The 27,250-nt window shown below is 45.0% G+C and overlaps 1 protein-coding gene and 1 long non-coding RNA gene across 2 annotated transcripts; one reads left to right on the forward strand and one right to left on the reverse strand.

Moving 5' to 3' along the window:
* Window positions 1-28: 28 nt before the first annotated feature.
* Window positions 29-9,943, forward strand: NOC4L (nucleolar complex associated 4 homolog). Its single transcript, XM_052690858.1, has 15 exons — window positions 29-162; window positions 244-364; window positions 456-562; window positions 790-897; window positions 1,316-1,465; window positions 2,039-2,138; window positions 2,898-2,932; window positions 3,031-3,081; window positions 3,613-3,724; window positions 4,328-4,388; window positions 4,925-5,035; window positions 6,348-6,511; window positions 6,663-6,745; window positions 7,622-7,735; window positions 8,040-9,943. The coding sequence occupies exons 1-15, from the start codon at window positions 70-72 to the stop codon at window positions 8,154-8,156; spliced, it is 1,527 nt and encodes a 508-aa protein (XP_052546818.1). The 5' UTR covers window positions 29-69; the 3' UTR covers window positions 8,157-9,943.
* On the reverse strand, window positions 7,641-27,250 carry LOC128084612 (uncharacterized). The gene is made up of 5 exons (XR_008208628.1): window positions 27,067-27,250; window positions 25,371-25,506; window positions 20,815-20,949; window positions 16,616-16,707; window positions 7,641-7,861 (listed from the first exon to the last, which is right to left on the reverse strand). It is a non-coding gene; the product is annotated as an uncharacterized LOC128084612 (long non-coding RNA).

Genomic DNA, 27,250 nt, shown 5'->3' on the forward strand with positions numbered 1-27,250 from the left:
CTGCTCGTCGCTTCCCCGCCCACCCCGCCGCGTTCCGGCCCCGCTCTGGGCGGAGCTCCGCAGGGCAGCATGGCCGGGCCCGCGCTCGCCGCCAGCCTCGAGGCTGTGCTGAGCGGCCGCGGCAACGCCAACCGCGTCTTCGAGATCCTGGAGCTGCTGGCGGTGCGGGGCGCGGCGGGGGGGGGGCAGGGAGCGCGGCGCGGGGCGGCACCGGGCGTCGCTCACGGCCCCGATCTTCCCCAGGCCGAGGACGAGGAGGACGCGCTGTGCGCCGCGCGGACGTGCCGCCGGCTGTTCGCCGCGCTGCTGCGGCGGGGAGAGCTGATGGCCGGCAGCCTGCCTGCGGAGGAGGACGCGCTGAGCGGTGAGAAGGGAGGGCGCGGATGGGCCGGGGCAGGGATGGGGCCGGAGCCGGGAACCGGCCGGGTGGGAGCGTCAGCGCCGCGCCTTTGCAGGGAACTGCAGCGCTGAGGATAAATACAAAATATGGATGAGGCACCGCTACGACGACTGCGTGGAGTGCTTGTCCGAGCTGCTGGGCCACGACTCCTTCCGGGTGAAGGTGAGCTGTGGGCTGCCGTTGCGGTACGGGTCTGTGCGGTAGAAGCAGTCCCCGCTCGGTGCGGGATGCCGCGGGGCTTCCTGGGGCTCTGACGCCCTTCTGCTCTGACGGTGATGGCATCCACGTGGCTCATGGAAGATTCGTTCTTCCTGTGCTGAGCAGCACCTGCGGGCCCGAGCACCGCCGTGCTCCTTGATGCGGGGCTTTTTCTTATCCGTGTTTTAAAGGAATCATCGCTCTGCACCCTCATGAAGTTTGTGGAGGTGGAGGCAGAATGCCCGTTGGTCGCAGAGCAGTGGAAGGGCAGCATCGCTTTTCCTCGCCATCTTCTGAAGGTGAGCCGCAGAACCTGCAGAGCTGAGGTTTCAGGCAAGGAGATTGGAGTGGAGAAGAGGGATGTGGGCTCCAGTGGTGGAAACGTCTGTAGGGTGCTGCCCTCGATGGGTGGTGGTGTGGGAGCAGCTGCCTTGTGTGGGGCCTGGCTGGATTCTTGTATTTCTGAAGTATCAGTTCTGATTTTCGGGGGGAGGTAAGAGGGAAGCTGCTGCCCCTGGCTCAGCTGCTGCATCATTTCTAAGTTACGGTGTCTGTGATGCGAGGGATTTGGATTGGAATCAGCCATCATGGCAGCTGTGAGCACTGCAGGCGGGACACAGCTCTGCTCACCAGACAGGGGTTGCCCTCAGCCTTCTCAGCTATCTGCTCCAACACAGTGAGAAACTGACTTGCTTTTCACTCCCACCCTCTTGCTAGGTGGTTGTTAACGGCTTAATTCCCATACACGAGGATGCCTCCCTGCTGATCTCTCGCTTCCAAGAATACATGGAGTATGACGACGTTCGGTACTTCGTCATGAAGGCGGTCACTGAGAGCATCGGACAAGTGATGCAAAAGACAAAAGAGGTAATGCTGAGTTGGGCTGAGGGATGGGTCTGGGTGAATTATTTGTTGCTCTGGAGCACACACCTCGGTTGCGAAGTGGGGAGGAACTACTGATATGTAGAATGACTTTGGAAGCAGGAGTAATAAGTGCACCCATTTGAAGGCTTTTTTTTTTTTTGTAGCATACGTTAATTATAAGACTGAAAGCAGTCTGGAACTGGGGATAGTTCAATATTGTTGTGTATTGTTGATTAGAACCTCACAGAGCTCTTGCTTCTGTTTTGCTCAGATATTCAGCTTGAGGGCATAAAGGTTTAATTCTCTTTAGAGTGTGGGAGGGTCTTTTTTTCTTTCGTTGGACCCACTTGTTCTGTTAAATCAGAGTCAGTTCAGATGTAAGTTCTGTGTTAGGCAAATGAGTGATACTCCAGGATAAGGCAGCGATGGAGAAGCAGCATGCAGTACAGCCATCAGAGCTTTTCTTTCCTACATACATCCAGTGGTTGGGAAGTAGGGGACTGTGGAAGCCCAGTGTGACTTCCCTCTGCGTGGACCTCTCTTCATGTTTGATCCTCTGCTTTTTGTCTGTTATAGAGGCCGCTGCCATTTTACCAGCAGAATGTATTTTCCCTCATTTCACCCATTAACATGCCGAACAAAGAGCGTGACATGGTCAAATTTATGGTGAAGCAAGGTTAGTAAACTCCACACGATGAACTGCACGTGAAGAGGAAAATCACATCTCTGATTTTTATTGTGCAAAGGCTTTGTCAGTGTTTGCTAATGAAAAATTGTGCTTCTGTGAGCACAGTGATTCTGAGCAGCATTACAAAATCCACGTAACACACTTGCAGTCAGGTCTGTCACAGCTTTTTATCAATACAAAGAACCTATAGCAAATTTTTTAGAGACCCTGGTTTGGGGAACACTTGTCTTCTCCTTGTGCTCCTGGTCTCAGCTTAACAGCCAGGAAAAGCGTGCTCCTCACACAGCGAGAAGGCGGCTGCTGGAGGCAACAGGAATGCTTCTGAGTTGGAATGCTATTAACTGAATTCTGATGTGTCCCAACCCATTTGGTAGAGGAAAATCTCAGACATCGAGCTTTAACATCTCATAGGAACATTTATGATCTTTGCTCTGCTTAATTCATAAGCTTCTCTCTCACTTCGTTAGGCTGCAGCGTGGGAAGAAAAGTGCAGTTTACTTTCAATGTGTCCAATTAAGCTTAGGGGAGGAGGGAAAAGTTTGACTAATATAATGCAAATTTCCTTGTATATGCATATAAACCTATGCATATAGGTTTGCTCCTTCATCAGAGTGGGTTTTGTTCCTTAGGTTTTTTGTGGGTATTTGTAATAACTGGGGTTGTTTCGAAGGACTAAATAGAACAAGTCATCGTTTTTGTTTTTAACATCCATTTCAAGTTCCATCTCCCTTCTACCTTTCTTCTTAGGTAACCGGGAGGAATGGAAGGTGTCAAAGCTGCAGGTAACTGTTCATTTGGTGTTTCAGAGTTCAACTTTCTACTGAAAATAGAACTTCATCTCCACCCATATTTATCTCACTACTTGCAATTCTGTTTGAAGGCACACAGGCAGGCGTTTGAAAGAATGTGGCTCACTTTTCTGAAGCACCAGGTGAGGGGTACTTCAGTCACTGATCCAGATTGCTTTCCAGTTGCCAATCCTTAGAGGCTGCAGCCATCCTTTGCATGGTGCTCCTGGTAGGACCCCTCTGTGCTATTAGATGAGATCAGCGCAGTCACCACCTCTGCTGGGTTGTTCTCCTGGCAAGGGGACGTTACCTCATGTTTGGTCTTTTCCTTCTTACTCAGCCTTTTTCTCCACCTTAAACAAGCCTGCCCATTAGGAGTTATCTGCAGCATAACAACTCCTGTTTCCGAGCTGAATGTTCCCGAGCCTATTTATTAGTCACTTTCCTACTGCTTTTCCTTCTGAGCTGTGCTGATGCTTCTAGCTGAGCACCCACTTCTTAGAATGAACACAGTTGTCAGGTGTCACTTCTATGCTCTCCCATTTGTTGCTGTGAACCGTTGTTTTGTCCTCGCATGTTCCCTTTTGTTTGCCTTGTCTTTTTGAGCCCTATGTTGCTGTTGCTCTTGGAGTTCTCATTTTGGTGATCTGACTGTATTGCTTTGTCCTTCACAGCTACCCAGTGGCCTTTACAAAAAAGTTCTTGTTATTCTGCATGACTCCATCCTGCCTCATATGAATGAGCCCACTCTCATGATAGACTTCTTGACAGTGGCCTATGGAGTAGGTGAGCAAAAACAGGCTTTTAGCCTTTGTGTGTCTCTGCAGCACAGTACATACGTAGTTAGGAGGGCTGCTGGTTGCAGTACCACAGCTTTGGGTGGGATGAAGCTAAGGGACTGGGATGAATTCTCTTGTCTCCAAAAGTGAGATATGTTCACCTGCATCTGTCAATGTTTGATGGTTGTTATGTGTTAGGAAGATTACATTTTTGAACTTGCAAAGAGTTGAATATTGGAATGATTTCTTTTTCACACAGTTCAGGCATCACTGCTGATTCCTGGGCTGTATCCAGAAACAAGATGTGCAGTTTGCTTTAGAAATGGTCTTTCTGAGGAGGTCTTTTCCTTCTCACTGTAGCTTTCTTGGGAAATTAAAGCAGACTGTTTGTGTCTATTTGTTCTTCTAAACTACAGCTTAATCTATGCAAGTAACCTGTGATCCTCAGGAAGCTTTTGGCTGAGCTTCTGTCACCTTACAGCATCATGCTGCCTCTACTTACAGGCATTGTTGGTTTTGTGCTACTTCCAGGAAGGGTTAAGTAATGAAACAGGTCGTAGCTGATCATTTTATCTATCTATTGTACTGATAGATGCCTGCTTTCTTACAGGTGGAGCAATTAGTCTTCTAGCCTTAAATGGATTGTTTATTCTGATTCATCAGCATAATCTGTAAGTAAAAGGAGCACGTTGTTTAAAGGGACATGGCTGTCTGCATTTACATCTTCATGTAACCAGAACTGAAAAGAATTCTCTGCATCTTCAGGCTTTGGCTGTGAGGAAGCCCTGCCCAAGAAGCTGAGCTGTTTGGATGCTGAGCTATTCTGATAGTTTGACCTTTTTTTCAGCTGAGCCTAAATACCCTCTTCTTCACACTGCTCAGCTCTTGGAAATCAATTTCCATTGATCTGATGGTGTAGCAGCACACTGTAGTCTTTGGATCCTGTGCCATTTGCAGTCAGTGGATGTGTTTTCACATCTCCAGAACAGCTGGACACTGCACCAGCCAGAAGTTCACTTTACAGCTTGATTTCAAGCGGTGGCTGTGAAGACAAACCAAGGAAAGCTCAACAGTCACTCACAGCACAGCAGTAGTCTGGGGTGGTTTATGGGCAACACACAGAGGCATTTATAGACACAGTGTGGTCCTGCTGTACGTCACTAATCAGCGAAGGATGTTGTCTTTTTCCTTTCTGCCTTCTCAACAGGGAATACCCTGACTTCTACAAAAAGCTGTACAGCCTTCTGGACCCTTCTATATATCATGTGAAGTACCGAGCTCGCTTCTTCCATTTGGCTGATCTGTTTTTGTCTTCATCGTAAGCAGAACCTCTATTATATACATACATGTATTTTGCTCCTACTTTCCTGTTGGCCAGAATCTGTTCTTGAACAGTCTCCCATGTCTGGATTTAATGTATTCAGAGTGCCTGCTGAATTAAATTTGTTTTCTGACTGAGAAAACTGAATTCAAGAGTGTAACTGCAGTGCTGTGTAATTCTTCCTGTGATGGTTTTGAAGATGCAGCACACATCTGTCTAGTTTCAGAGCGTAAAAATGCAGTTCATTATCAGAGTTTGATCGGCAAATCATTACGGATGTATTTTGATCTGTATTCCAGTTTGGCTGAAAGTGATGCTTTTTCTCTCTGTCTTTATGAATATGGAAAAGGAACATTCGCAGGCTTTTTATAGACGCAGCATCATAAATCTGTTGAGAAATTGATGACCTTTTTGCAGACATGTAATATTGAAACATAAAGCATTTGACACTCTGTCTCGATGCTGTCATCATGCCCAGGGAAGAAACTAGATATGCAGCTGGTTATATAGTTGCCATCATATGTTGTAAAATAAACCAAGAATAATGCTCGGCACATGATATTTAATATCATCCCCCTTGTATTCATAGTGTTCTCTGGAGAGAGTAACAAGACCTGGCAGATGGTTGTACCTTGGGGTGGCTTTGCTGAGCCTTGCAGGTGTAGTGAGCTCTAAGGCTGGAGGCTGAGTGGCTGAAAATTGTCATCTTTCATCCCAGCTCTGCTGACCTGAAGAACGTGCCTACATGAGCTGACTGCTGTTAAAAATTTGCATTTCTACCATAAAAGAGAACTATTCTGCACATTTACGTTCCAGCAGCTTTATGTTCCCATTACCAGCTGCACTGCTTGCTCTAGAAGTATTATGTAAATTTAACACCATGGCACATGTATTAATTAAACCCACAGAACTACACTAGAAAAATATAATGAAGGTTGCCTGGCCCAGCACTCAGAAGTTTATAAAATGACTGAATAAAGACAGCAGTGTGAATGACCGTGTACAAGAGCTGTGCTTGGCTGCAGCAAGTGTTTGGAGCGGTGCCACGCGTCTGGGTTGAATCACGAACTGATCTGAGATTGTTCATGCACTGAATGGAAATGCCCCCAAATTTGTTCCAGACAGCACATAAGACCCTTTGTAACTGCTTGAAATCATGATTCTTTGCTGTGTAGTTCCATTTCACTTCACAGTCCAAAAAGCTGAAGAATCCCACTGGTCCTTAACCTGACATGCTGTCTGAGTTGATGAGTGTGTTGGTTCACTTGCTGGAACTCTGACATGCTGGTTTCTTCTTCCTTCCCCACAGTCACTTGCCAGCATACCTGGTGGCAGCGTTCATAAAGCGCCTGGCCCGGCTGGCCCTCACTGCTCCTCCTGAGGCTCTGCTCATGGTCATTCCTTTCATCTGTAATCTCTTTCGGAGGCATCCGGCCTGCAAAGTGCTGATGCACAGACCAAATGGGCCACAAGGTAAGAGGGAAAGGGGGGACTTCTGTGTTACACCTTTAGGCATCGTGAAGAGCAGGATCCCTGGAGAGATCCCGGCCCCAGTTGGTTCCCTGAGTTCCCTTTGGCATTACGGACATCACAGGAGGTATGAAATCTCTATCTCTTTCCTTAGATTTGTCAGAAGATCCATATATCATGGAACAGGAGGAGCCATCTGAGAGCAGGGCTTTGGAGAGCTCTCTCTGGGAGATTCAGGTATGTCACCTAACAAGGTACCATACACAGATGTTCAGCCTTCTCCCATCCTTGCTGCTTTCACGACACAGCTCAGCAGTCAGCAGCATCACTTCCATGAACCTGCTGACACACGTCTTGCAAATGAGATGAACTTCTGGCTACTTTTTTACTTTGCATCCTTTTCCATCCTTAGTGTAAGAGGCAAAGGATTTTACACACATGACAACTAGTGCCTGCTAATTAGTAGGAGTCTTCTCAGTACACATCTGATCATGCAGCTGAAAAGTGGGCTGTGAATAGCTGAAACAGAGTAAATAGTGGCGAATGTATGAGGTATTTTATTTGCTTTGGAGGGGAGAGAAGAGCATGATGAGCACTGATGGAAACTGAGTACAGATAGGTCAACCTGTAGAAATGACTTCTAAAATGCTGGGGGAAGATTGAAATGTTAACTTTTAACCTGGAACGTTTGTAGGATGGTGTACGAAGGCTGAAATTAGTTAAATTACTCCTGGTGACTCTGAAACCTTAGAGGCAGGATTATCACATTCCATTTAAATGCTACAGGGGTTTTGTGCAAGGTGGGTGTTACTGGAGAGCAGCTCAGATGCAGCATCAGGGCTCTGGAAGGTACCAGAATTGAGGTGTGCACTGTAGTAGCTATGGCCAGTGGAGGAGTCCATCTGTCTTGGGCTGAATGTGAACCTGGTGAAAGGGTGCTTTAATCCATATTTCTTGAAGCTGCATAGTAACACAGTACAGCAGACTTGCCTCTTTTGCCAGAATTAATGTTCATGACCAAAGGGTTGGTTAGATTGTTTGTTCCCTGTGTGGGAAACCAGATGGATGTGTGTTACCTTGTGCTCATTAGACCTTCTCCTCTTTTTCTCGCAGTCTCTACAAAACCATTATCATCCAGATGTGGCCCAGGCAGCTGCTATCCTCAACCAGTCGCTGTCTGAAATAGAGGACGACATATCGGGGCTCTTGGAGCTCTCAGCTTCTGAGGTAGTGATGCTGTGCTTTTGTGAATGATTCCAATAAGAGGAAGGAAAACTGCTTCCTGAATGCAATAGCCATGTCCTGGTCATCAGCCTTGCTGCTGAGGAGGGAGTGAGGCAGACTTTTGGTTACCTACAGCCAGGGGAAAGGGGAAGATGTCAGTTAAAAGGCAGAGCATTTGGCAGCAGTAGTAGCAGGCTTGTATTTAAAAGGTTAATTGTTGTATCTTTTACGGTGTTAGAGTGAGCACTGGTATCAGCCGTGGCAAAGGGCTTGTACTGAATTTTGTCAATATTTTCTCTTTTTGTAGCTTTTTGATAAAGAAATAAAGAAAACATCTGCTAATGTGCCGTTGGAGTTTGAGCAAGTACGAGGTTTGTTTGGGAAGAAAAATGATATCTTTGCAGAACACTTTGCTTTAGATTGATGCAATTAAAAACACATCTGCACAGCACACGGATCTTAAGGACCTGCACAAAACTCATGTGTTTTGCTGGACAATTCTGCCTTTGAAATATCTCTAAGTGGTGAAAGCTGGACTGCCTTCGAAAGGAGCGGCCTTCTTCAGTGACCTTTTCCAGTATCTACGTACGGACTTTCTTTCGTTGTTCCTCATGTTCCATGCTTACTTATTGCTGCCTGGTGTTTTGGAGGGGTTTCCCCTCAAAGTAATGTGTTTCCTGAACTTGTTCACTGTTGGCCCTTTTCTCAGGTGCTGGCTGAGATCAGTGACTGCACTGACAGTGCCTTGCTGCCACTCAGAGGGTCTGAGGGGAGGGGTGGTCTTGCTTCTACGTCTCACATGTGTTTGTTTCATACAAGAGCCAGCAACCATTTTTTAGTGAGTGACCTCAATAGGTAACTGTAAACATCATATTCTAATTATACTTTTTTTTTCATATTTACTTTTAAACTCCCTTCAGAGAGATGATTTAGCTTCTATACAGTGGTCTTAACATGCCCATGTTGATACATGGAAAGCTTAGGTTTGTCAAAAAGTATCTCTCAGGTGATGCTCAGTAATTCCATGAATAATGTGTTGCTAATGTTCCTTCACGTATGTTCATCTCATGCTGTAATGTTTCTTAATTCAAAACAGTCATGAGCTTTGGCAATGAGCATAATCATGGTGACTGTGTAGGGCGGCCAACTGATGTGCAATGGAAAGTAGTTTAATCCTTGATTTTTTGCTTCAGAATGATAAGCAGCTTAATGTAGTTTTGCTCACGACCTGCAGGCATTGCAGAAGCTGTGGCCAGTGTGTATGCAGGTGCTAATTAAGTTTTAACTACCCCACTGATATTAGAATGGCTTTGTTAATTTGGATTTTTCTTACGGTTCCAGAAGTCATGCAGAACTTCCTTCTGATAGTGTTTTCCAGGGTGTTAAGTGCTCTGCCTTGGTTTGAGGTAAACTCCTTGTTAAGAATGCAAATGAACTCAGGACCATTTTTGTAATTATTTTCACCGACTTATTGTTATCTCATTAGGCTTTGAAATCATGTTTTGTGGAGGGGAAAAATCCAGTCCAGAGGCCAAGAAAGCTCATTCCTGGCAGACAAGTCTGTTTAAATCAGGAAAATCTGTAGCTGTCTCAGGCACACTGTGTTATGTTTTCTTCATCCAGTTGTCTTCATGTTTTCTAAACAATGGACGTGTCCTCAGTGCAGAGAGCTCTGCCTCTTTTCCTCTGGTACTTTGTAGCTCTGGTGAGATGTTTTCTGGACTTTTTTTTTCTTCCCCCTTTTATTTATTTTTTTAAAGAACCTGAAAAAGTTATTGCGAAAAAGCATGGCATTCTCCTCCCTGGCCAGCCTGCTTTCCCATTTAGTGTGATAAAGACAGATTAGCTGAGATGATAACTTACAGTTTGAGATATCTCAGCTCAGGTTCACCTAACCTGTTCCAGCTTTAAAATGTGTCTCCTTATACCCATGTTGTGTTTCTGTTTATTAAATACCTAAGTGCTCTTACTCTGCAGAAATGCGGATCAAGTGACTACATTTAAAGGACGTGCATATATATGTGTATCATCATTTAAATGAAATGCTGTACCATAGAAATGTGTGTACGTTGAATACCTTTCTCTGCATCTTTCTGTTTTGCTGAAATTACTGCCGGACAATGTCATTCATATCTTCCATAGTACTGGCACTATGGGAGTGCTGGGATTCTTTTTTAATACACGAATATTAAACTGTTTGGGCAGTGGGCAGTCACAGTCTCATGGTATGGAAAATGTGGGAGTTATCTTGGGTTCTTGTAGCTGGAAGAAGGGTTAAGCTCTTTCTCAGTGGAGGTGACAGCTTAAACCCTGGATGGCCTTTACACAAGTCCAGAGACTTCATCCCCATCTCTGATGCTGCACATCCTCAAGCAATGTCCTTAAACCTCCTTGGAGAAGAGAGCTGTAAGCCTCTGCTTGTCCTTGGGAAAACATTCCACCTGGTCTTTCAACAAGCTTTTATCTTTAAACTTTCACCCTCTTCCCTCGATAGGAGGTATCAGGATAAAAAAAATCAGCAGTTATAAATATTGAAAGTTTCATCTGCACAGAGTGAACAACCCTTATCAGGCTGCACACCCGCTGCTGCTGTGCTCTACAGGTCTCCACGGACTGCAGATTATAGATGCTTTAATCATAGCGTGTATTAACTGGAAGGCCAGACTGAAGTACCAGGCACAGAGCACAGAAGTCACTCCTGTTATTATTTGATTGTTATCAGATGTAGGGAAGGAGACAGAGCTGTTGTGCTTTGTTCTTGTTGTTGTTTCAGTGAGCAGAAAGTGTGGTTTTAAGAAAACACTGACGTAGCCTGCCTGCCTGACCTGTTACTGCCTTATTCCCCCACCAGAGGACAGTGATAAGGTCTCTAGTTTGCAGTGGACTGCTCTTGGTTCTTTCTCTGAGCTTTCATTCATTTAAAAGCTGCTTAAAGTCATCCTAGCCCAAAGGTGACACTGCTCAGCAGGAGCATGATGAGATTTATCATGTGAGTTTAAGGTCCAGGTGACCGTGGTGTTCGTGTTAATCAGCTTAGATTTTTACTTTTTAGATGTTCATTGGAGGATAGAGGGAAATGACTGCAAACAGATGGAAAGGTGCAAATGCAGCTGGAGATTGATGCAGGCTTGCTCTGAAATACAGGGCTATCTACTCGGGCAGTCAGTGCTCACCTGTCCTCTTCCAGCACAGGGGAACGTAAGAAGGCTCGGCTGTAGGCTGGCTGTGGCCTGCTAAGAAATTAGATCTGCCTGTAAAATAGCATTTCACACCACACATTTGGACATCCCTGGTGGGTATTTGGAAGTGTCCAACAGGAATCCCTGCCCGTCTTCTTAGCCAAATGGGAGTCCTCTGCTCTGTGGAGCTCTGGGTGGCCTTGGAGGGTTAGTGGCTGCTGCTCCTCTCAGTGCACGCAGGCTGGACAGTCTGCTGATAAACTCTGCTTTAGCTTCAAGAGGGCCAAGTCCCACAGGCTTACAAGTGTTCAGAAAGCCAACCGGTAAGGAGTGCTTGGCCTTGATGACCAGCTGCTATTAGCATTAAGGCTAAGGTGGTCTCCTAGTGCTGCAGTGCAGCTGTGACCACCTTTCTGCTGCCTAGTTTTGAAGAATGAATGAGCTCTTGTGCAGTTTACAGCCCTGCTCAGACAAAGGAGGACTACCAGACATCAGTTTGACTGACAGCAGCCTTCTCCAGCACTATCACAATCGATATTCATTAACTGAAGTCTATTGGACGTGGGGATTTTCTGTTATTAATTAGCCAAGTGTCTATCTGGGTGTAGTTTATGAAGGAACTTTCAGGTCTGTAACTAAAAGGAACTGCTTTTCTGTAGTTTTGTAGCCTTGTCCCTGGGCTTGGAAAGGAGAGAGAGCCACAACTCTTAGATCCAGAAGAGAGAAACAGCAGAGGGAAACTTCTCTTCAGAGCTGAACGGTGATGTGGTTAGTGCATGGCTTCAGAGGTAACTGCCTTGCTTCCCCGTGGTTTCTAAGCTACCATCTTGTATGCACAAGACAGGAGCAGAACCTGAGCTGTTTGGGAACATCAGCTGCTCAGCCTGGTGTCTCTGACCCTCCTGCTTGGGGATCTGGAGCTACTGGTCAGGCACTGGCACCACACTGCGACCCAGTGAGCTCATCCCATCCTTATAGCTGGAGTGTCTGTCAGAGATGAACACTGGCTCTTCACAGGCTGCTGTGCCAAATTGCTGAGAAATAAACCCTCTCCATCAGGGTGTTGTTGTTGACAGTGCACTTAGGACGATGCGAGCGTCAACTCCATCCCAGCAGAGTTAAACCCTGCAGGATCCCTGCCCTGCTGGTGTCCCCATGTTGTTGATAAACGAACAGAGAAAACCTTATCAAAATGAACAGACTGCAGCCCTGTTAATGTAGCTCCACTTGTGCTGAAGATAATTGATGCTTTAATAACGCTACACATTATCCAGATTGTGGTTGGAGTGCATATGTGAGGAGAGGCATCAATCACAGGTAGTTGTATTCAACTTTTATCAAATGTTTAGGTGGGTGGCAAGGTGCATTCCTGTGCTGCTCTCAGGGAAAGAGCATTGGGATCTGAGATAGCAAATGAATGAATCATCACCTGCCTTTTGCCTGTATCAATTTCCTGCGGATTGGGAGCGCGAGGATTTCCGTTTCAATTGTTGCAGCAGGACACAGGAGATGCCATGTGCTGCTGTGCTGGAAACAGACTTGATGAAAACTGCAGCTCCCACCTGGAGGGCATTTGGTCTCAAGATCCAGTAGTGATGAAGAGCCAGGTCTCTACATGTTGATGCAATCTGTGACCACCTGCCAGCCTGTGGGCAGGCCATGGGGATGGCTGCTGGTTATTCACCATGGGGCCTCATGAAGTGCTTCCATTACTCTGGCTGGATCCAAGGGTCGGCGTATGCTGATCTCGTGTTTGATGTATCAGTGATATCTGACATTTCCATGGGGTGGCTCCAAGCCTCACTGAAACCAACAGGAGCTGGGATGGATCTGCAGACAGATCCCCTGCTGGTGCATCCTTTCCCAGAGCCTGGTGTCCTGCACTTGGTGCATCATGTGTGAAGCAGTAGTGGGCAGCTTTGAGAAACAGTACTCTCCTGTGGAGCTTTTTCCTTATTAAGATGATTCCTGACAGACATCCTGCCTGCCTAAAATGCTTCCTTTTCCTCTGTCTCATTTAGTAAATGAGCTCCTGTGCTCTTTGAGGAGCTAAGTATAAATATTGATGAGAGCTTTCATTCTATTGCAGCATGCCCACAGATTTATGGCTTGGTTTTAAGAAAAACTCTTTATTTCATGCTTTTGAAACAAATTTCATATTTTTATACAGCAGGGATCGTTTGCCCAGCAAAAATCCTCTCCAATTTCTGTCCCAAAGAGTGGGAGGTTGCAGCTCCAGGTCCTCCTCCTTGGGGGTGCTGCTGTCATTGGTAACTTATGCTTGAGGCTGTAGTCCTGGCAGTCTGTTATGGTGTAACCTGCAGAGAGCAAGTGGTGGGGAAGAGGATGAGCTGATTCTCAGCAGCCAGCACGGCTGCTCTGCTGGGAGCATCCTGCATGGCTCTCCCTGTAGCACCACTACCCCAGAGAGCAGCTGCAGGGCCGGCTCCTGCCTGCACCCTGTGCTCGTCCCTTGTTTCAATGGAGCTGCTGCCCTTCATGCTCTGTGCAGTCGTGGCAGCAGAAATTGCTATTCAGTAGTTTTATCTGCTGCCAGTCTCTTATCTCCTTGTTACAAGGCTGTAGAAAAATCTGCTTTTTGAACCATCAGCATGCATGGTCATGGAGAAGAACAGATTAAATAGCTCCTGTTTGAACCTAAAAGGTGATCAGAGAGAAAAGCGGTGTGCTCCTAGCATCAGTCCCACCATAGTGATGCAGGGAGCACTGAGGTTGTTTGGTCTCAGAAAAGAATCTCAGATTCTCCTCAGGATAAAATAAGGGAGTAGAAGCTCATGATGCAGGAGGTTTGTCTTGCTGGAACAAGCACTGTACCTGGGCAAAACGTATGGAGGAGTTTGCATAGCCAAATAAGTGCCTGGTACTCAGTCATGGGCTCAGAAAAGGTTGTCTCATGGGCTCTGCTGGCTTTCAAACCAGTGATGGGTGAGAAATGTTCATGTGGATAAGTAATGAGGACAGGGAACATCCAATTAAGCACTCGTCTCTGCCACCAGTAGGAGCTATGCCTTTATCACTCACAGAATGCTTCATAAAGGCTCTTGATGGTTCCCACTGAGTACAGCAAAACAGAACAGATAGCTGGATTCTGTTTCTGCATTAGGTATTTCTAACATTATTTCTAACGTTGCTGGTCTAAATATGATCTTCCTTTGTTTTATCACTGTTTGGAGTGCCATTATCAAAGTGAGATTAAAATAACTACCTAATAAAATTCCAGATTAAGCTGAAACTATGGTACATCTTTGCAAGCTGTAGAAAGGTAATAGCTAACTGCATGGACTTGGCATGTTGTCGAATAACTGCGATAAAACATGTTGATTCGCTTTATAGTTTTATGTCTGTCTCTGCATAATAACCATAACTACAGTTAGCTGCTTTTGGGCTCTTAGAAAGATCTCCTTTGAATTTATAACTTGTTGCATGCGCTTTGTTTGGCTTTTACAATCCCCAAATAGCTTAAACAAAATACCAACAGTAAGCAGGACTGGGATTGGTCCTCAGGCATAGCAGCTGGGCTGGTGCAGGGAGAGAAATGCCTCCCTGCTGGAACATGCTGAGCTCACCATACGGGACCCTCACAACTCCAGGAAGCAGAGAGCTCACAGAACACAGCACTGCTATTGCCTTACAGAACTGATAGTACTTGTGTATTCCCTTGATTCACCATTTATTCTTTCAGTTCAGATCAGTGATCCGGCACTTGGCTCTACTTAGGGTATTGATCAGTCCAGAATCCCATCTGCTACTTTGCTGTAAGATATTGTAAAACTGTTGTGAAGCCTTGAAATGTTTCCAAGGAAGTATGGGTGCCTTGTGTTCTCCTTGCAGATGAGGATCTCAGGGAGCAACTCTGAGAGGCAGGTGAGGGAGGATTACCTGAGCAGCCTTACAGAGGGAAAATTAGAATTCATTTATAGCTGGAGCACCAGAAGTGAAAATTAGCTTTTGTGTGTTTGCCTCTGAGTGCCAACATCGAGCAGTAGGGTCAGGTTTAGCTGTGAGCTCTTAACCTGTGGTAAGATGATACATACCTTCAAGACAAAAGGATGCAATAGGAGTCAGTTGTATGTATGTAAGGTCCTCAGTGCTGCCCTGCAAGCTGGCTGTGCTATACAGAACTGCTATGGACAGGGGACAGCAGGAACTGCCTGCTGTGTGTCCCCTGAGCTCCAGCACAGAACCTGCTATTGCCAAAAAGGGAGACTTTAAAGGCTCTGAGAAGGGACAGGCAGGAAAGAAGATCAGAGGGAGACTGCAGTGCTGCCTCAGAGGAGTTTTTCTCCACCCACACAGGAGTGGGAGTGTGCCATATGAAAAGGGGCTGCAGGCGCTTCAGAGGCAGAGCTGTGAATCCCTTGAGCAAAGTTTTCCTTTGAATTAGCCAAGCAAAGTTTCCTCTCTCTGCTGTGAGCCACTGCAGGGTGCTGACCCTGATTCCCAGGGCTGGACACAATGTGCTTTTGGGCTGCCTAAAAGCATCAGCGTATGTTGGGCAGAGCTGTCTGTCCTCCATCTCATGGGGAAAGCACAGCAGCCACAGGCTTCCCCAGCTCCCAGCAAAGCCTCCCTTCTCCATATATCCCTCCAGGCTCCAGCCCTTCCTCATGGCTATGCTTCCAGGAGACTTTTTTTGAACGTGTGCGAAAAGCCCTCGGTAGGGTTGGATTACTTACTGAGCATAAACGATGCTGGAATGTTAATGCACATTTCAAAATGAATGTTACAGAGAGGATGATAAGTTTGCTAAGTGCAGAAGTGCTGCACCAAAGATGAATTCAGCCTGGGGTGTTTTCTGGCAAATGTGTCAGCATCAATCCCTGCATACTGCTCTGAAACGCTCCAGCTTTTCTTGACACATAAGCTGTGAGAACCCCAGAAGAGGCAGGGACAACAAGGTCTAAGCACTAGAAAAGTAACTGATCCCCCCCAAAAAAATCACCCCGAGGGTTAGCAAGCCACCAACAAATACAACAATAGGCTGGAGTTGCAGAGCATCCCTGGAAGATGAGAAGATCAAGCCCTGGAAGCTGCTGTCAGGGAAACCAGCAGGACTGAAGTCTCCAATGGCCTGGGACTAATTCAGCCCCTGTCTGTAACAGGCGAGTGATGTGGTGGATGCACTGGCTGAGGAGGTGGATTTGCCTGGCACAATGTGCATTTTAATTGCTCATTTTCTTTTTCTTTCTTTTTTTTTTTTAATGTGATTTGATTGCAAATTATGCTTTCTGCATTTGTAATTAGAATGTATAGCAGATGGTGGAAGCTTTGGCTGAAGTGATGTAGCCATTAAAATAATTCATGCTATCCCCTGATAGTTCGCTGGGAAAGGGGTGTTCTCATGTGAAAATACCTTGGGAGGTGCTTCACTGCAGACACCCTTCTTAAATAGTGCTGGAAAATGGTGGAAATCAGCAGAGTCCCACTGAGCTCAGCATCCAGGCTACAGCAGAGCACCTAGGAATCTGTTCTCCAGGGAGAGACCCACTTGTCCTTGTGCAGGTGAGTGATGTGCAGTAAAAATGCTGAACTAGAGCCTCAGAAGAGTGGTGAATGTTCATCATATTTTCAAAAAAGTGAGGAAAATTTCCAAAGATTTGCTTAAATATAATTCAGACTGACTTTCAGGCTTGTCCTCTTACGCTGGGAATGCTTGCATCCCTTCTGGCTGTGCCACACTTACCTGCATGCTCTGGCTGCTGCCTGGGAACAGTCATGGCCACCTTTGTTCTTTAACACAGCAGTACTGTGAGCTCTTCCAGTTGTAGATGTTATCTAAAAAGAATTAAAGAAATATATTTACAAACATAAGCACAGGTTTCATTTAAGACAACAAATAACCAGGAGAAGCGAAATGGCAGTAATTCACTCCCATTTTTCCCCTGATGTTTTTGAATGCCTCAAGTTTTCCTCTTATGCTTTATGATGTTATCATGCTCCTGTCTAAACTACTACCTTAAAATACGTTCTATGGGGTTATTTCCTCCATAAAACACTGACAATAATAATTTCCCCTGTAAAACCTTCAGTTCTTCCTTGCACTGCAATTTTGGATCTGCCAAGCCATCTGCACGTACGGTTGGTGAGCAGGTACCTGCTGTCTCTTCTTACCACAAAGATATCCCTCAACTTTCTTAAAATGAAACATTTTTCCTTAAGTTCAGGTATCTATCTGCTGGAGGAGTGAGCGTGGGAGGGAGGAAGGCCTTGTGTGGTACCAGCCTTAGGGTCTCAGGTAAAGGATTTTTCCAGTCATGTAGCAGCTGAGGCTTATTTATGGGAAACAGTGAAGTTATGAATCCAATTCTTCAATTTTGGTAGTATGCCTAACATGCCTAATGAATGCTCCTTCAGCTCCCTGCAGATGAAGGCAATGCTTGCCCAAGACAAAGCAGCCTTTTCCGCTCCCCAGTGTTTGAGACACTTGCATCTAAAGGTCAGGCCGTGGCCTAGTGCTTATGCTTGGTGGGATGCTGAGGCACACGACAAAGAAGCTGGGCAGCAATTCAATCATCTCCCTTCTTGGTGGTGGAGGGGGATAGAGGCAATCAGTCAGAAGCAAGGTAGGCAGCTGGCAGAGCTCATTCTGCTTTTGTTCAGTCCTGTATCCTCAGAACCTGCACCTGGGATGGCTGTGCAGGAGACCAGAAGATAGAGCAGAAAGTGCTCAAGGGCTGAGGGAAAGCTCCATTGGTAGCAGCAGTATTTTTCAAGGTTGCATGGCTGTGAGAGAAGAACTGTTCCCAAGAAGAATCTTTGGATCCTCATTATGTGAAAGTAAGATGGCAGATTTGGAAATCCTGGCCCAAAGTGCATCTCATTTCCCTAAGTCTGACAACCAGACACTGCAGCTCTCGTCAACACAGGGAGCTGTCAGCATCCCATCACACCTCAATGACCAGCACATGATAACCCTTCATAATTGCTGTCCTAGAGCTGACTTGATGGATGGATGTTTTGGTGCTGCTTTGGACTGTAACCACTGCAGACTCTTCGCAGCAATACAGGTGGGCACATCCAAGAGTGAGGTTTGCTGGATTTCTTCACTCCAGGGGTTTGCTGTAAGCACACTGCAACTCCAGTGGGGCAAACTGCAGGGGAAATTGGCTCCAGCATTGCCTGAGCTACACAGAGCTCTTCCTGCTGTGCTAAATTCACGCGGGCAGCTGCAGTAAGGTGTGTGCTTTGGGCAGGTGGCAGTGGTTGAGCTGCTCCCAGGAAAGAGGTGACAGAAGCACAGCATGTTCGCTTTGTGCTCGGTAGCAGGTGCTGCAGGCCATGCTTCTTTCATCTTCTGTATCTTGTGCAAATCTTCCCCAGCACTCTTTGCAGGCTGTCGCTCACCTATAGCAACGTCCCCTGGGAGAAACTGTGCTGGTGCAGATCCTCTGTATGAGCTGTGCCAGGGCTCCCCGCCTGTGACAGGGCTCTGCTTTTCTTCTTTTAAAACTTATCTTTCTTCTTTGCTTTAAAAATAAGAATTAATGTGCTGTTCATCTTTTATTTCCTTTTCATGCTCTGAGCAGTGAGTAATTAGAACTACATCACACTGGAGAAATTACAACAATATAATATTTCTACAGTTAAATCTGCATAAGTATAATATCTTTGAAAAATAACGAGCTCCTCTAAGAGAAATTAATTATCCCACTGGGACAGTCATTATTCCAAAGCAAAAGAGCCCAGGTTTCTTTGCTCGCTTTTATTTTGAGGATTTCTTTCACTTGAAGTACTGGCCCCTTACTCCAGCCATTTGTCTGTGGCCAGAACATAAATAACAATATTAAGTGGTGTAAAGTCTATCCTGGAGACTTTTACAGATCTCACGAGAATATTAAGAATCTTTAAAATTAAGTCCAAGTGCATTTTGCAGATCTGTTTCAGTGCTATCTATCATCACTGCTCATCCACTGGCTCAGCCCGTCACGTCTCATTTTCCTGGGTTAGTTCTTTTCTTGTGAGTTTCTGCTGCTGCTTCCCAGGAACAGGACTCCACTTATCAAAATAAGCATATTATCTATCATAATATTGTCTACCCACACTCAAATCATTATATTTAAGACAAGACTTCTATTTCAGGATGGGATGGCACAGCTGCACACTGTGTGCCTGCATTCGACATCTGCACGCAACCCTTGGGAGCCAACCTGCAGACCTGGCAGCAGCAGGTATGACTGCAGCCATGCACAGCACATATGGCTTAAATCACCAGCTAACATAGATGATTGTACGAAGGTAACTTTAAAAAAAAAAAAAAGGAAAGAAAAAGCAACAGAAGCACAACACCTCAGTGCTTTCAACAGACTGCGTCTGGTGGGCTCTGAGGGGCTCTGCCCCAGCAACCAAAGCCTGCTGTCAGTTTTCAGTTGTGCCTGTGAGCACTTTTGCTCTTATGGTGACTTGCAAGGTTTCTGGTTGAATCCCTGACAGCTCCAACTACTCTGTTAGCCTTCGTTTTTCTGCTGGACCTAATCAAAGATACTGTTTGTTAAAATCCTATTGTGTCGGTAGCAAGAACAAGGACAAGCTCCTCTGTGGTGATTTAACACGTCCGACAGTTCAGTGTAGAGATTTATTACAGCCAGCAGAAAGTGCAAACATGCAATGCCCAAGTCATTACTTTTAATTTGCCATTTCTTTAAAAGAAATGTATACACAAGGCTAAAGCCCAGGCCCTTCCTTACAGCTCAGTGTAATCTCTTGTCAGCCAGGGAACACAGCAAAGCATAAAGCTGTGCCCTTCCCTTCAGGGACAGGGAGATTTAATTCCCTCAGCCTTTTAAAGGCAGACCATCATGCTCCTGCCACACAAGTTTTCAGACTAGAAACTGATCTAAAGCAATGGAGTTAACCAAGCCCAGTGGTTTAAATTACCAGTCTGCCTTGGATCTTTCTGAGAGGTTATGGCAAAAGCCCACAGAAGTTAGCTAATTAAAAAGATTTCCTTTCAAAAAAATTTTATTAAGTTGTCAAGGACAGTATCATAATAAATACACTTAGCAGAAAGCTAAGTGAGAGAGCACTACTAAGAAAATGCCATGATTCATACCCCTCTTCCCCCAAGCTCTTCAACTGCTTATCTAATCATACGTCATAATTATTTGCAATGATGTTGAAACCCTCACATGACGCAGTAGTAAGTCAATTACAAAAATGGCTTTAACAGAGAGAATAAAGGCAGTGTGTGCTTTTCCATCCTATATGGATGGGGCCCATAGCAGCCTGCTCTAGTGGGTGGCAACCCTGCCCCTGGCAAGGGCTTGGAACTGCACGCTCTCTAAGATCCCTTCCAACCCAAGCCATCCTGTAATTCTCTGATCTGCACCCAAGAGAACAAAGCCCTGCCTGATCCTGCCCACTATGAGCCAAGGTCCACGTCTCAAACACAACCCCACAGCAAAGCTGCTCTGGGAGAAGAGAGCATCATCACCAGCTGTACTGCTCTGCAGCCTCATCCCTGCTCCTGTCCAGAAGGCACGGAGCTCATCCGATTGTTCCACTCATTGTGCCATGGGAATCACTGATGGATTAGCTGAAGGCTGATTTTCAAGCACAAGAAATTCTTTGGCAACCAACAGAAGCCCATGATTGCTTTGGAAATTGCTGAGGCAGATAACTGGTATTACAGAGCTGCGCAGAGAGCTTGTGCTACTTACATCATGGCTTAATTAGTTACTTCTGATACAGCAATAGAAATGGCTCATATTGCAAACCACCTCAGCCCCCTCTCTGTTTTCAGGTTTGTCATATTTGTCTTTTTACTGTACTTTTTTTTACTGTATTTTACTGTAAATTAAATTTTACTGTAAATTAAATGAAGCAAGGGGAGGAATAATACATATAATTTGTAGCATCAGCTCTTGGCAGGATCTCAGGCCGTACCTCCACTGCACTCAGTGCCACCATCCGTGGAGCAGTCACCAGCAGCCCATGGGGAAGGGCTCTCCTTGCTCTGAGGGCCTGTGTCCTCTTGTCCTCCAGGCTGAGCTGATGCACTGAAATCCTACACGGCCTTTCCTGTAAAAGGCAAAATGTTGTTGTTGTCTTTGATTATGTTTTGTCTGGAAAAATTGCTCTGAAAACAGCTTGTGCCTGTGATCTCTGGACAAGTTTCTCCTGTAATTCTGTTGTGACCTTTTCACTATCCTTCCAGGAGTATCTTTGAAAAAAGAAAGAAAGAAACCCAAACCACAAAGTTGTAAAGAGCTGTTTTCTTTCTTCTACCTTCAGAGACCTTTTCTTCCTCTCCAGAAGCATATACCTTACTTACAGGCTTCAAATCCTACTGCAAGATCAGAAGAAAATGGCCAAAGCCATGGGTGGCAGATAGCTTTGGGCAGAGCACAGGCGAAGTACAGTCTCAAACCAGTTTGCATTAGTGAGCAATATGTATTTTACCCGTGGGAAAAGTCACACTTAAATTTCTTTTCAGTGTGATCCCTGCAGAAGTGACAGATGTCTGCTGAGGCAGGAATTAGAGGGAATATGTGAATGTGAAGAGGAAAAAGGAGAAAGAAGCAGCCTGGAAAATGAGCTGAAAGACGTCCCCAAATATGAACGCACTAAAATCTTTGCTCCAGATGTTGAAATGTTGAACACAAGCTTACAGGAGATTTAAGAACACTTTTCAAGTGCTATTGCATTATACAATATTTTTTTCCAGATCTAGGTCTTGGAAAAGGAAAACTTTTGAACAGCATTTCATTTCCTCCCAAAGTGAAAAAGGTACATAATAAAAGCTTCATAAGATCACCTATCTTATAACATACTTGTTTCCTCACAGGCCGTATTTTCATCGGCATTCCAGTGCTGAGTGTTCACCCAACCCTTGGCTTTTGTTGCCAGCAGCAGTATACAGCAAAGCAGACCTTATGTTTGGTGTTCAGTGCACTCTTAGGCTTCTAACACGCTTCTTTAGCAAAGCTGCATGCAACCAAGTTTAAAATATCACCATGGCAGCAGCACAGTGAGTGATATCAAAGTGACTGACTGACCAAGCTGCAATAACTGGGCACGTTTTACTGCTGCTTAATTACTAAAACTCAGGTAGCTACATCTGTACGTATGTATGTATGTATGTTTGTTTGTTTCCCACTTCTTTCCTGATTTTAAGGGTGTTTACTGCAAAACACTGTAGGGGACACATTTCCCAAGCACATGCCTGACCCACACATTCAGTTTTCTGAAAGCCCACCACCTGATAGTCCCACTGCCAGTACATTACATGCCTCCAAGCCAGACTTAAAGCTCTGGTGATGACACAGTCACTGGTATAGATAATTTGGTTCCTAAATGTTTTCTTTGTGAACTGAAACAACATCTTCGAGCAGTTTCTTAAATGTCATTTCTTGCACTACACAAAGCGAGCAATAAACAATAAAATTATTCACCTTGAAGAAACCATCTGCTGTCATTAAGGACATCACCACTTTTTTCTTGCTTTGAATGGTCCTCTGAGATGCTCTAAGTGTCATTAAAATGCTATGTTTGCCGTTGTCTGTGTGCCAGACTCATTTTGCTTTAGAAACAAAGATGATGATGGGTAAAATAAGCAGAAATTTCATTCTCTATTAGTTTGTATATTTCATCTATTTTGTAAATGTCTTTTAAAACGCTTGGCATTTGGACATATTATTTGGGAGCTGCATCAGAAGCACTAAGCTCTTGGATGTGCGGTGCTCTGAGCGCACTGCTCTGACCCAGCACCACGCTCTGCTGGGCCTCAATGCTCACTCTCTGCTGGCTCAGTGCCTCCCCCACACACCCTTTCTCAGCACCAAGCTGACCTTTGTGACATGCTGTGCAGAGCAGCTTGTGATGCTGAACTGCAGCAAAGCATGGTTAAAGTTAATCCAGGGCCATCTGTCTCCATTTTCCTCATCTACTCAATCATAGATGGAGAGGACAATGTCATCTGGAATGAAGGTTTAGCTCCCTTCCTCCTCCACACTCCTCCCATGCCTGCAATATACCTGCTCACTTCTTTTCTTGGATTTGCTCCTTATAATGAGGGCACGCCTGAGATGGCAGCGTGTCCCTGTGCACTGGGAGATCCATCACAGCCTAAAGAGGATTTGTTGCCTGTTCCCTGGGTCATCGGTGCAGCCCGAGTGCTGCAATGGTCAGCCAAAGGCATGCAGAGCTGGTGCAGCTCCCTGCCACTCATCTCCCAGTCTTTCTTGCTTCTTTAGCTGGTTTAAAATGGAAAGCTCAGCAGCTCCCCCCTAAAACTCCATCCCTGCTTTATAAAAAGACTTGAGGCTCAAGACAGAAAAATGGTTCAGGAAAATCCATCTCAAAACTGGTCTTTGCTGTCCAGAACAACAGTTCACAGGAGGTGAAAAGTTGTGCATCTGCCCTCAAGACACAGCAGCAGCAGAATGCCTCCTGGAGGCTGGAGGTACTGAGGGCCTGGGGGGGGAGGTTCCGAATAAAGATCAGTCTGAAAAAGGTCAGGTAAAATGCTGCTTTCTCAAAAGAACAAAAAGTTGATAGCTGCATTCAGAATAGGCTGGGAAAAGTAATGGGTTTTAAAAATAAAGCTTTCTTGTTTTAAATGCTACATAGTCGGGGATGTGTTATTTTCCTCCTAAGCCTGGAAGGGCAGATCATTGAGACAATAGGCTGTGCCATGCAGGATTCAACTTTAGTTGCAAGGTTGTAAGGTTTATTTCTGGAGTCTAAATTTATGACAAAAAACTTCCCCAAACGCAGCCAATACAATGAAAGGCAATCAAACACTAAGAAAAAGCAATCAGATTGAAGACAACCCACTGTTATTAATATAGCTGAAACCAAAAGCTAAGGTCTGTCAGCCTTAACAAATAAAATTATTTTTTTCTTAGCTCCACTGTCGTTAATTGCTCCTTCTACCAATCGAAGCGTTACAAAAATATAAAGAAAACCTTCAAGTCAAACCGAAGCTTCTCTTAAAATGAAATGCAACAAAAGCTCAATAAAGGCAGCTTGGGATTCCAGTGACATCAGTTTAGCTGCTGTGGTTTCTGATGTCATAGCATCCTTTGATGGGATTACTTCTGCATGTTTCATGACCCATTCATTATCGTACCCATACTGTAGACTTCATATTACAGTCAACAATAAAAAATACCCTTGGCAACCTCCATTACATTCTGCAGTTAATTTGTGCTCTCGCAAAGTGCTTATATTTACTATGAGTGATAATCATACATATGCATGAGACCTTAAGTGAAGGAGAATGTGCTTAGGAGCCAGCACAGAGGGAGTTTTGCCTCCAAGAGATGTCAAAATCAGTTCACTTTTGTTACATATGAGTAATTTAATTTCTTTTACAGTGTTATTAGGGCAAGAATGAAGTAACATTCTTTGGCATAATTGAAGCAAATCCCAGCAAGACGAGAGGATAACAAAACCTTCCCATCTTGTCATGTCAAATCCTTACCTACTCTGTAGGGCACGCAGACACATATTCTCGGTGTCGAATTAAATTATCCCTTTAAGTTTATTAACTTGTTATGTCCCACGACCTTTGGTATATTTACCGTTGGATCTTTACATTTCCTTCTTTCTTTAGTTTACTCCCTCACAACTGACCTCATTTTTGCATCAGATCAGAAATAGTATTGGCATTCAATCCTTTTCCAGTGGCTTCTCTCGTTAAATCCTTCAACGTCATCTTCATTTCCAGTACTCCAATATGCTACAAACAGCCAAGGAGTCTGTCTGCACAAAAAGATGCTGGAGGCTCGATCTCTCCTTTTCCCCTACAGCTCCTTCTGTAGCAGAAGAGACTGCTCAGAGCCCACGGGCTGCAGCCATGTCAGCCCCATGGGACATGAGTGCAGCAGCCAGGGAGCTGGGGCAGGCTGCAGCAGAACCGTGCTGCTGCTGCCTCTCTGGGTGGTTTCATTGATTTAAAGCTGCCACATCCTCTGGAGCAGAAATCAGAGCTTTTTCAACATGACATGCAAGTCATAGGAAAACTAGTTATTTGTAGGATGGACGAGCCATAGCAGCTAAATCATGTGATACTTTATTGTTTCTGACTTTGCAGCATTTCTGATGAAACCCAGAACAAAACTTCTGTGGAGTAGGTAGCTTTTTTCATTTTGTAAATGAGCATCCTTCTCAGCTTCACAATGCAAGTACCAACAGATGGCTGTCAGGCAGGGTTTCTCAGTGGTTAAGCCCTTGTAACCTTGCAGGCCTGTGATCACTTGGATGCACTTATGATTATTTAAAGCTTTGAATTTATCATATTTGGCTTTAATGGGAACTGGAGTTGACCAATGAAACAATTTGTATCTGAGCCCAAGAAAGGCAAATTTTACGTACGACAGTGGCCCATTTCAGGTACCAGAGGTGGACAAGTGCTCACTTGTATCCCTCCTGCTTGCTTTCTGTCCAGTACATCCAGTATAGTCTGAGAACAGAACAGTCTGATATTTGATACTTACCAAATTTGAAGCACACACTGCTTGGAATGCTCCAGCATGGCAAAGGCATATTTAAATGCTCAAACTCCTGCTACCCTGGCTCAAGATCTTGAGATTCAGCTGTGCTCTTCTGTTACTGCCATCCCTCCTACCTCATCTATAAAACAAGAACAAATACTATTTATGCTCCTGTGTAAAGCTCCTGAGAGCATCACAGGAAAGGCAGTGTGCATGTGGATTTATTATTGGGTCTATTTATACGATGAAAAGTAAAAGGACAACACATAAGCAACTTCCAACAACTCATTTTTGCACTGCTTAGCCTGAGGAGGTTATTTTGCACAGTTGCTCCAGAGAAAGCAAGCTTCAGTGCTCTGAGCAGAGCATGCCCAAAGGAAGAATGCACTAAGCACCGGGCTCAGGAAAGCCCCAGCTTACAAATCAGCTTATCTCACCCATGCACAGGGTAGCCTTTTTCACATGGTATTTTAAACAATCCTCAGCTTGTGAATTCCTGAATCTGTGAGATAAAGGTAAGTCATCATAAGATGAACCTCAGCTCCCTAGAACTGCCTAACAGGAATGGAGAGAAACAAAATAAAGGAGATATTTCCCAGATATATCTGATTTATATATCAGGTATATCTTGCAGATGTTATATGTCTCATTTATCTTATTCTTCCATTTTGTATTTATTTTTAATTGCTCCCTTGAAAATTAACTCTCACATATCTGAACTGCGTGACTAATAGAGAGAAGTGGCAAATAGCTCATTTACAGAGAAAAATAGTAAATACACTCTTTAATAGAACAAAAAAGAATATCAGCAAGTTTTACTGACATTTCTTACAGTGATAAATCCACTGTACCCAAAGCAGAGTAATCAATGGAAATCAGTACTACCCTTTCTTGGACTTAACGGGTGCTCCACCTTTAGGGATTAGGTGCTCTCTCCATTCTTCAGCGACATTCTGCTGGCCCATCTGCCAAGCAAAGCGAAGGGAGCTGCCTACCTATGGGACACTGAGCTGAGCCAAGGAGCTCATTCTACATTTACTGAAGGCAGACAGGAGATGTGTAGAGCCACTACACCTGGATCCATCAATAACATCTCAGTTAGAACTGTATTACTTGCAATAGGCTTACAGCACAGCTAGGTCTTCCTGGACTTAGTCAAGATGGAATAACACTGCATTGTGCCTTCATTACTTGCATATAAGTTGATGCAGTGATACTAGAATTTTTAAGGTGGTAAGAAGATACAGGCACCTAATCTGATCTCTGAATCACACAAGAGCACCCACAGGTAATGGTCATGGCTACATGATGCTGGAGTAACGCAGCAAATGCATGATTTGTGATTGTGCACTGCAGTAGACTACAGTTGGTGAAACTGTAAATGGGAACTCTTGAATTATTTCTCTGCCAGTTATGGGATAAAAAATTGCCTACAGGCTGGTCTAGGTGAGGCTGCATTAAGCTAAGCTGTAGATGAAATTATTGTTGTATTCACTGCAAGGGCTGCTATGACAACAGATGAATGCTGCAGGTAATTTAATTACATTTCTGCCAGTCCCTCTGCCTTTCAGGAGACAATGCAGCAACCAACAGCATTTTCTTTTAATTTTGCAGGTGGCACAAAAATCACATGTCAATTTCTCCTCCAGAGGGCCTAACAAGAGCATTTCTCTTGAGACATGAAACATTATTTAAGTACCTTGACGGACTGCTTGTGCTTTCTCCCAGCATCTCCAATCCAGCATGCTTTCACCCCACAGTCTCAGCAGTCGCACTGCGCAGTGACACTTTGAGTCCATCCTCTTCTTTGCAGCCGTACAACACCCCCGTGGGCTGAGCCCTGACAGCAGCATCTCCATTTGCACACCGAAGATAGAAACGCT

The sequence above is a fragment of the Tympanuchus pallidicinctus genome, unplaced genomic scaffold (assembly GCF_026119805.1).
Source record: "Tympanuchus pallidicinctus isolate F22 unplaced genomic scaffold, pur_lepc_1.0 scaffold28, whole genome shotgun sequence".
NCBI classification, from domain to species: Eukaryota; Metazoa; Chordata; class Aves; order Galliformes; family Phasianidae; genus Tympanuchus; species Tympanuchus pallidicinctus.

Coding starts and splice junctions, on each gene's coding strand:
- NOC4L (XM_052690858.1), top strand. CDS start 70: ATGGCCGGGCCCGCGCTCGCCGCCAGCCTCGAGGCTGTGCTGAGCGGC. Junction 163..243: donor AGATCCTGGAGCTGCTGGCG/GTGCGGGGCGCG, acceptor GATCTTCCCCAG/GCCGAGGACGAGGAGGACGC. Junction 563..789: donor ACGACTCCTTCCGGGTGAAG/GTGAGCTGTGGG, acceptor CGTGTTTTAAAG/GAATCATCGCTCTGCACCCT.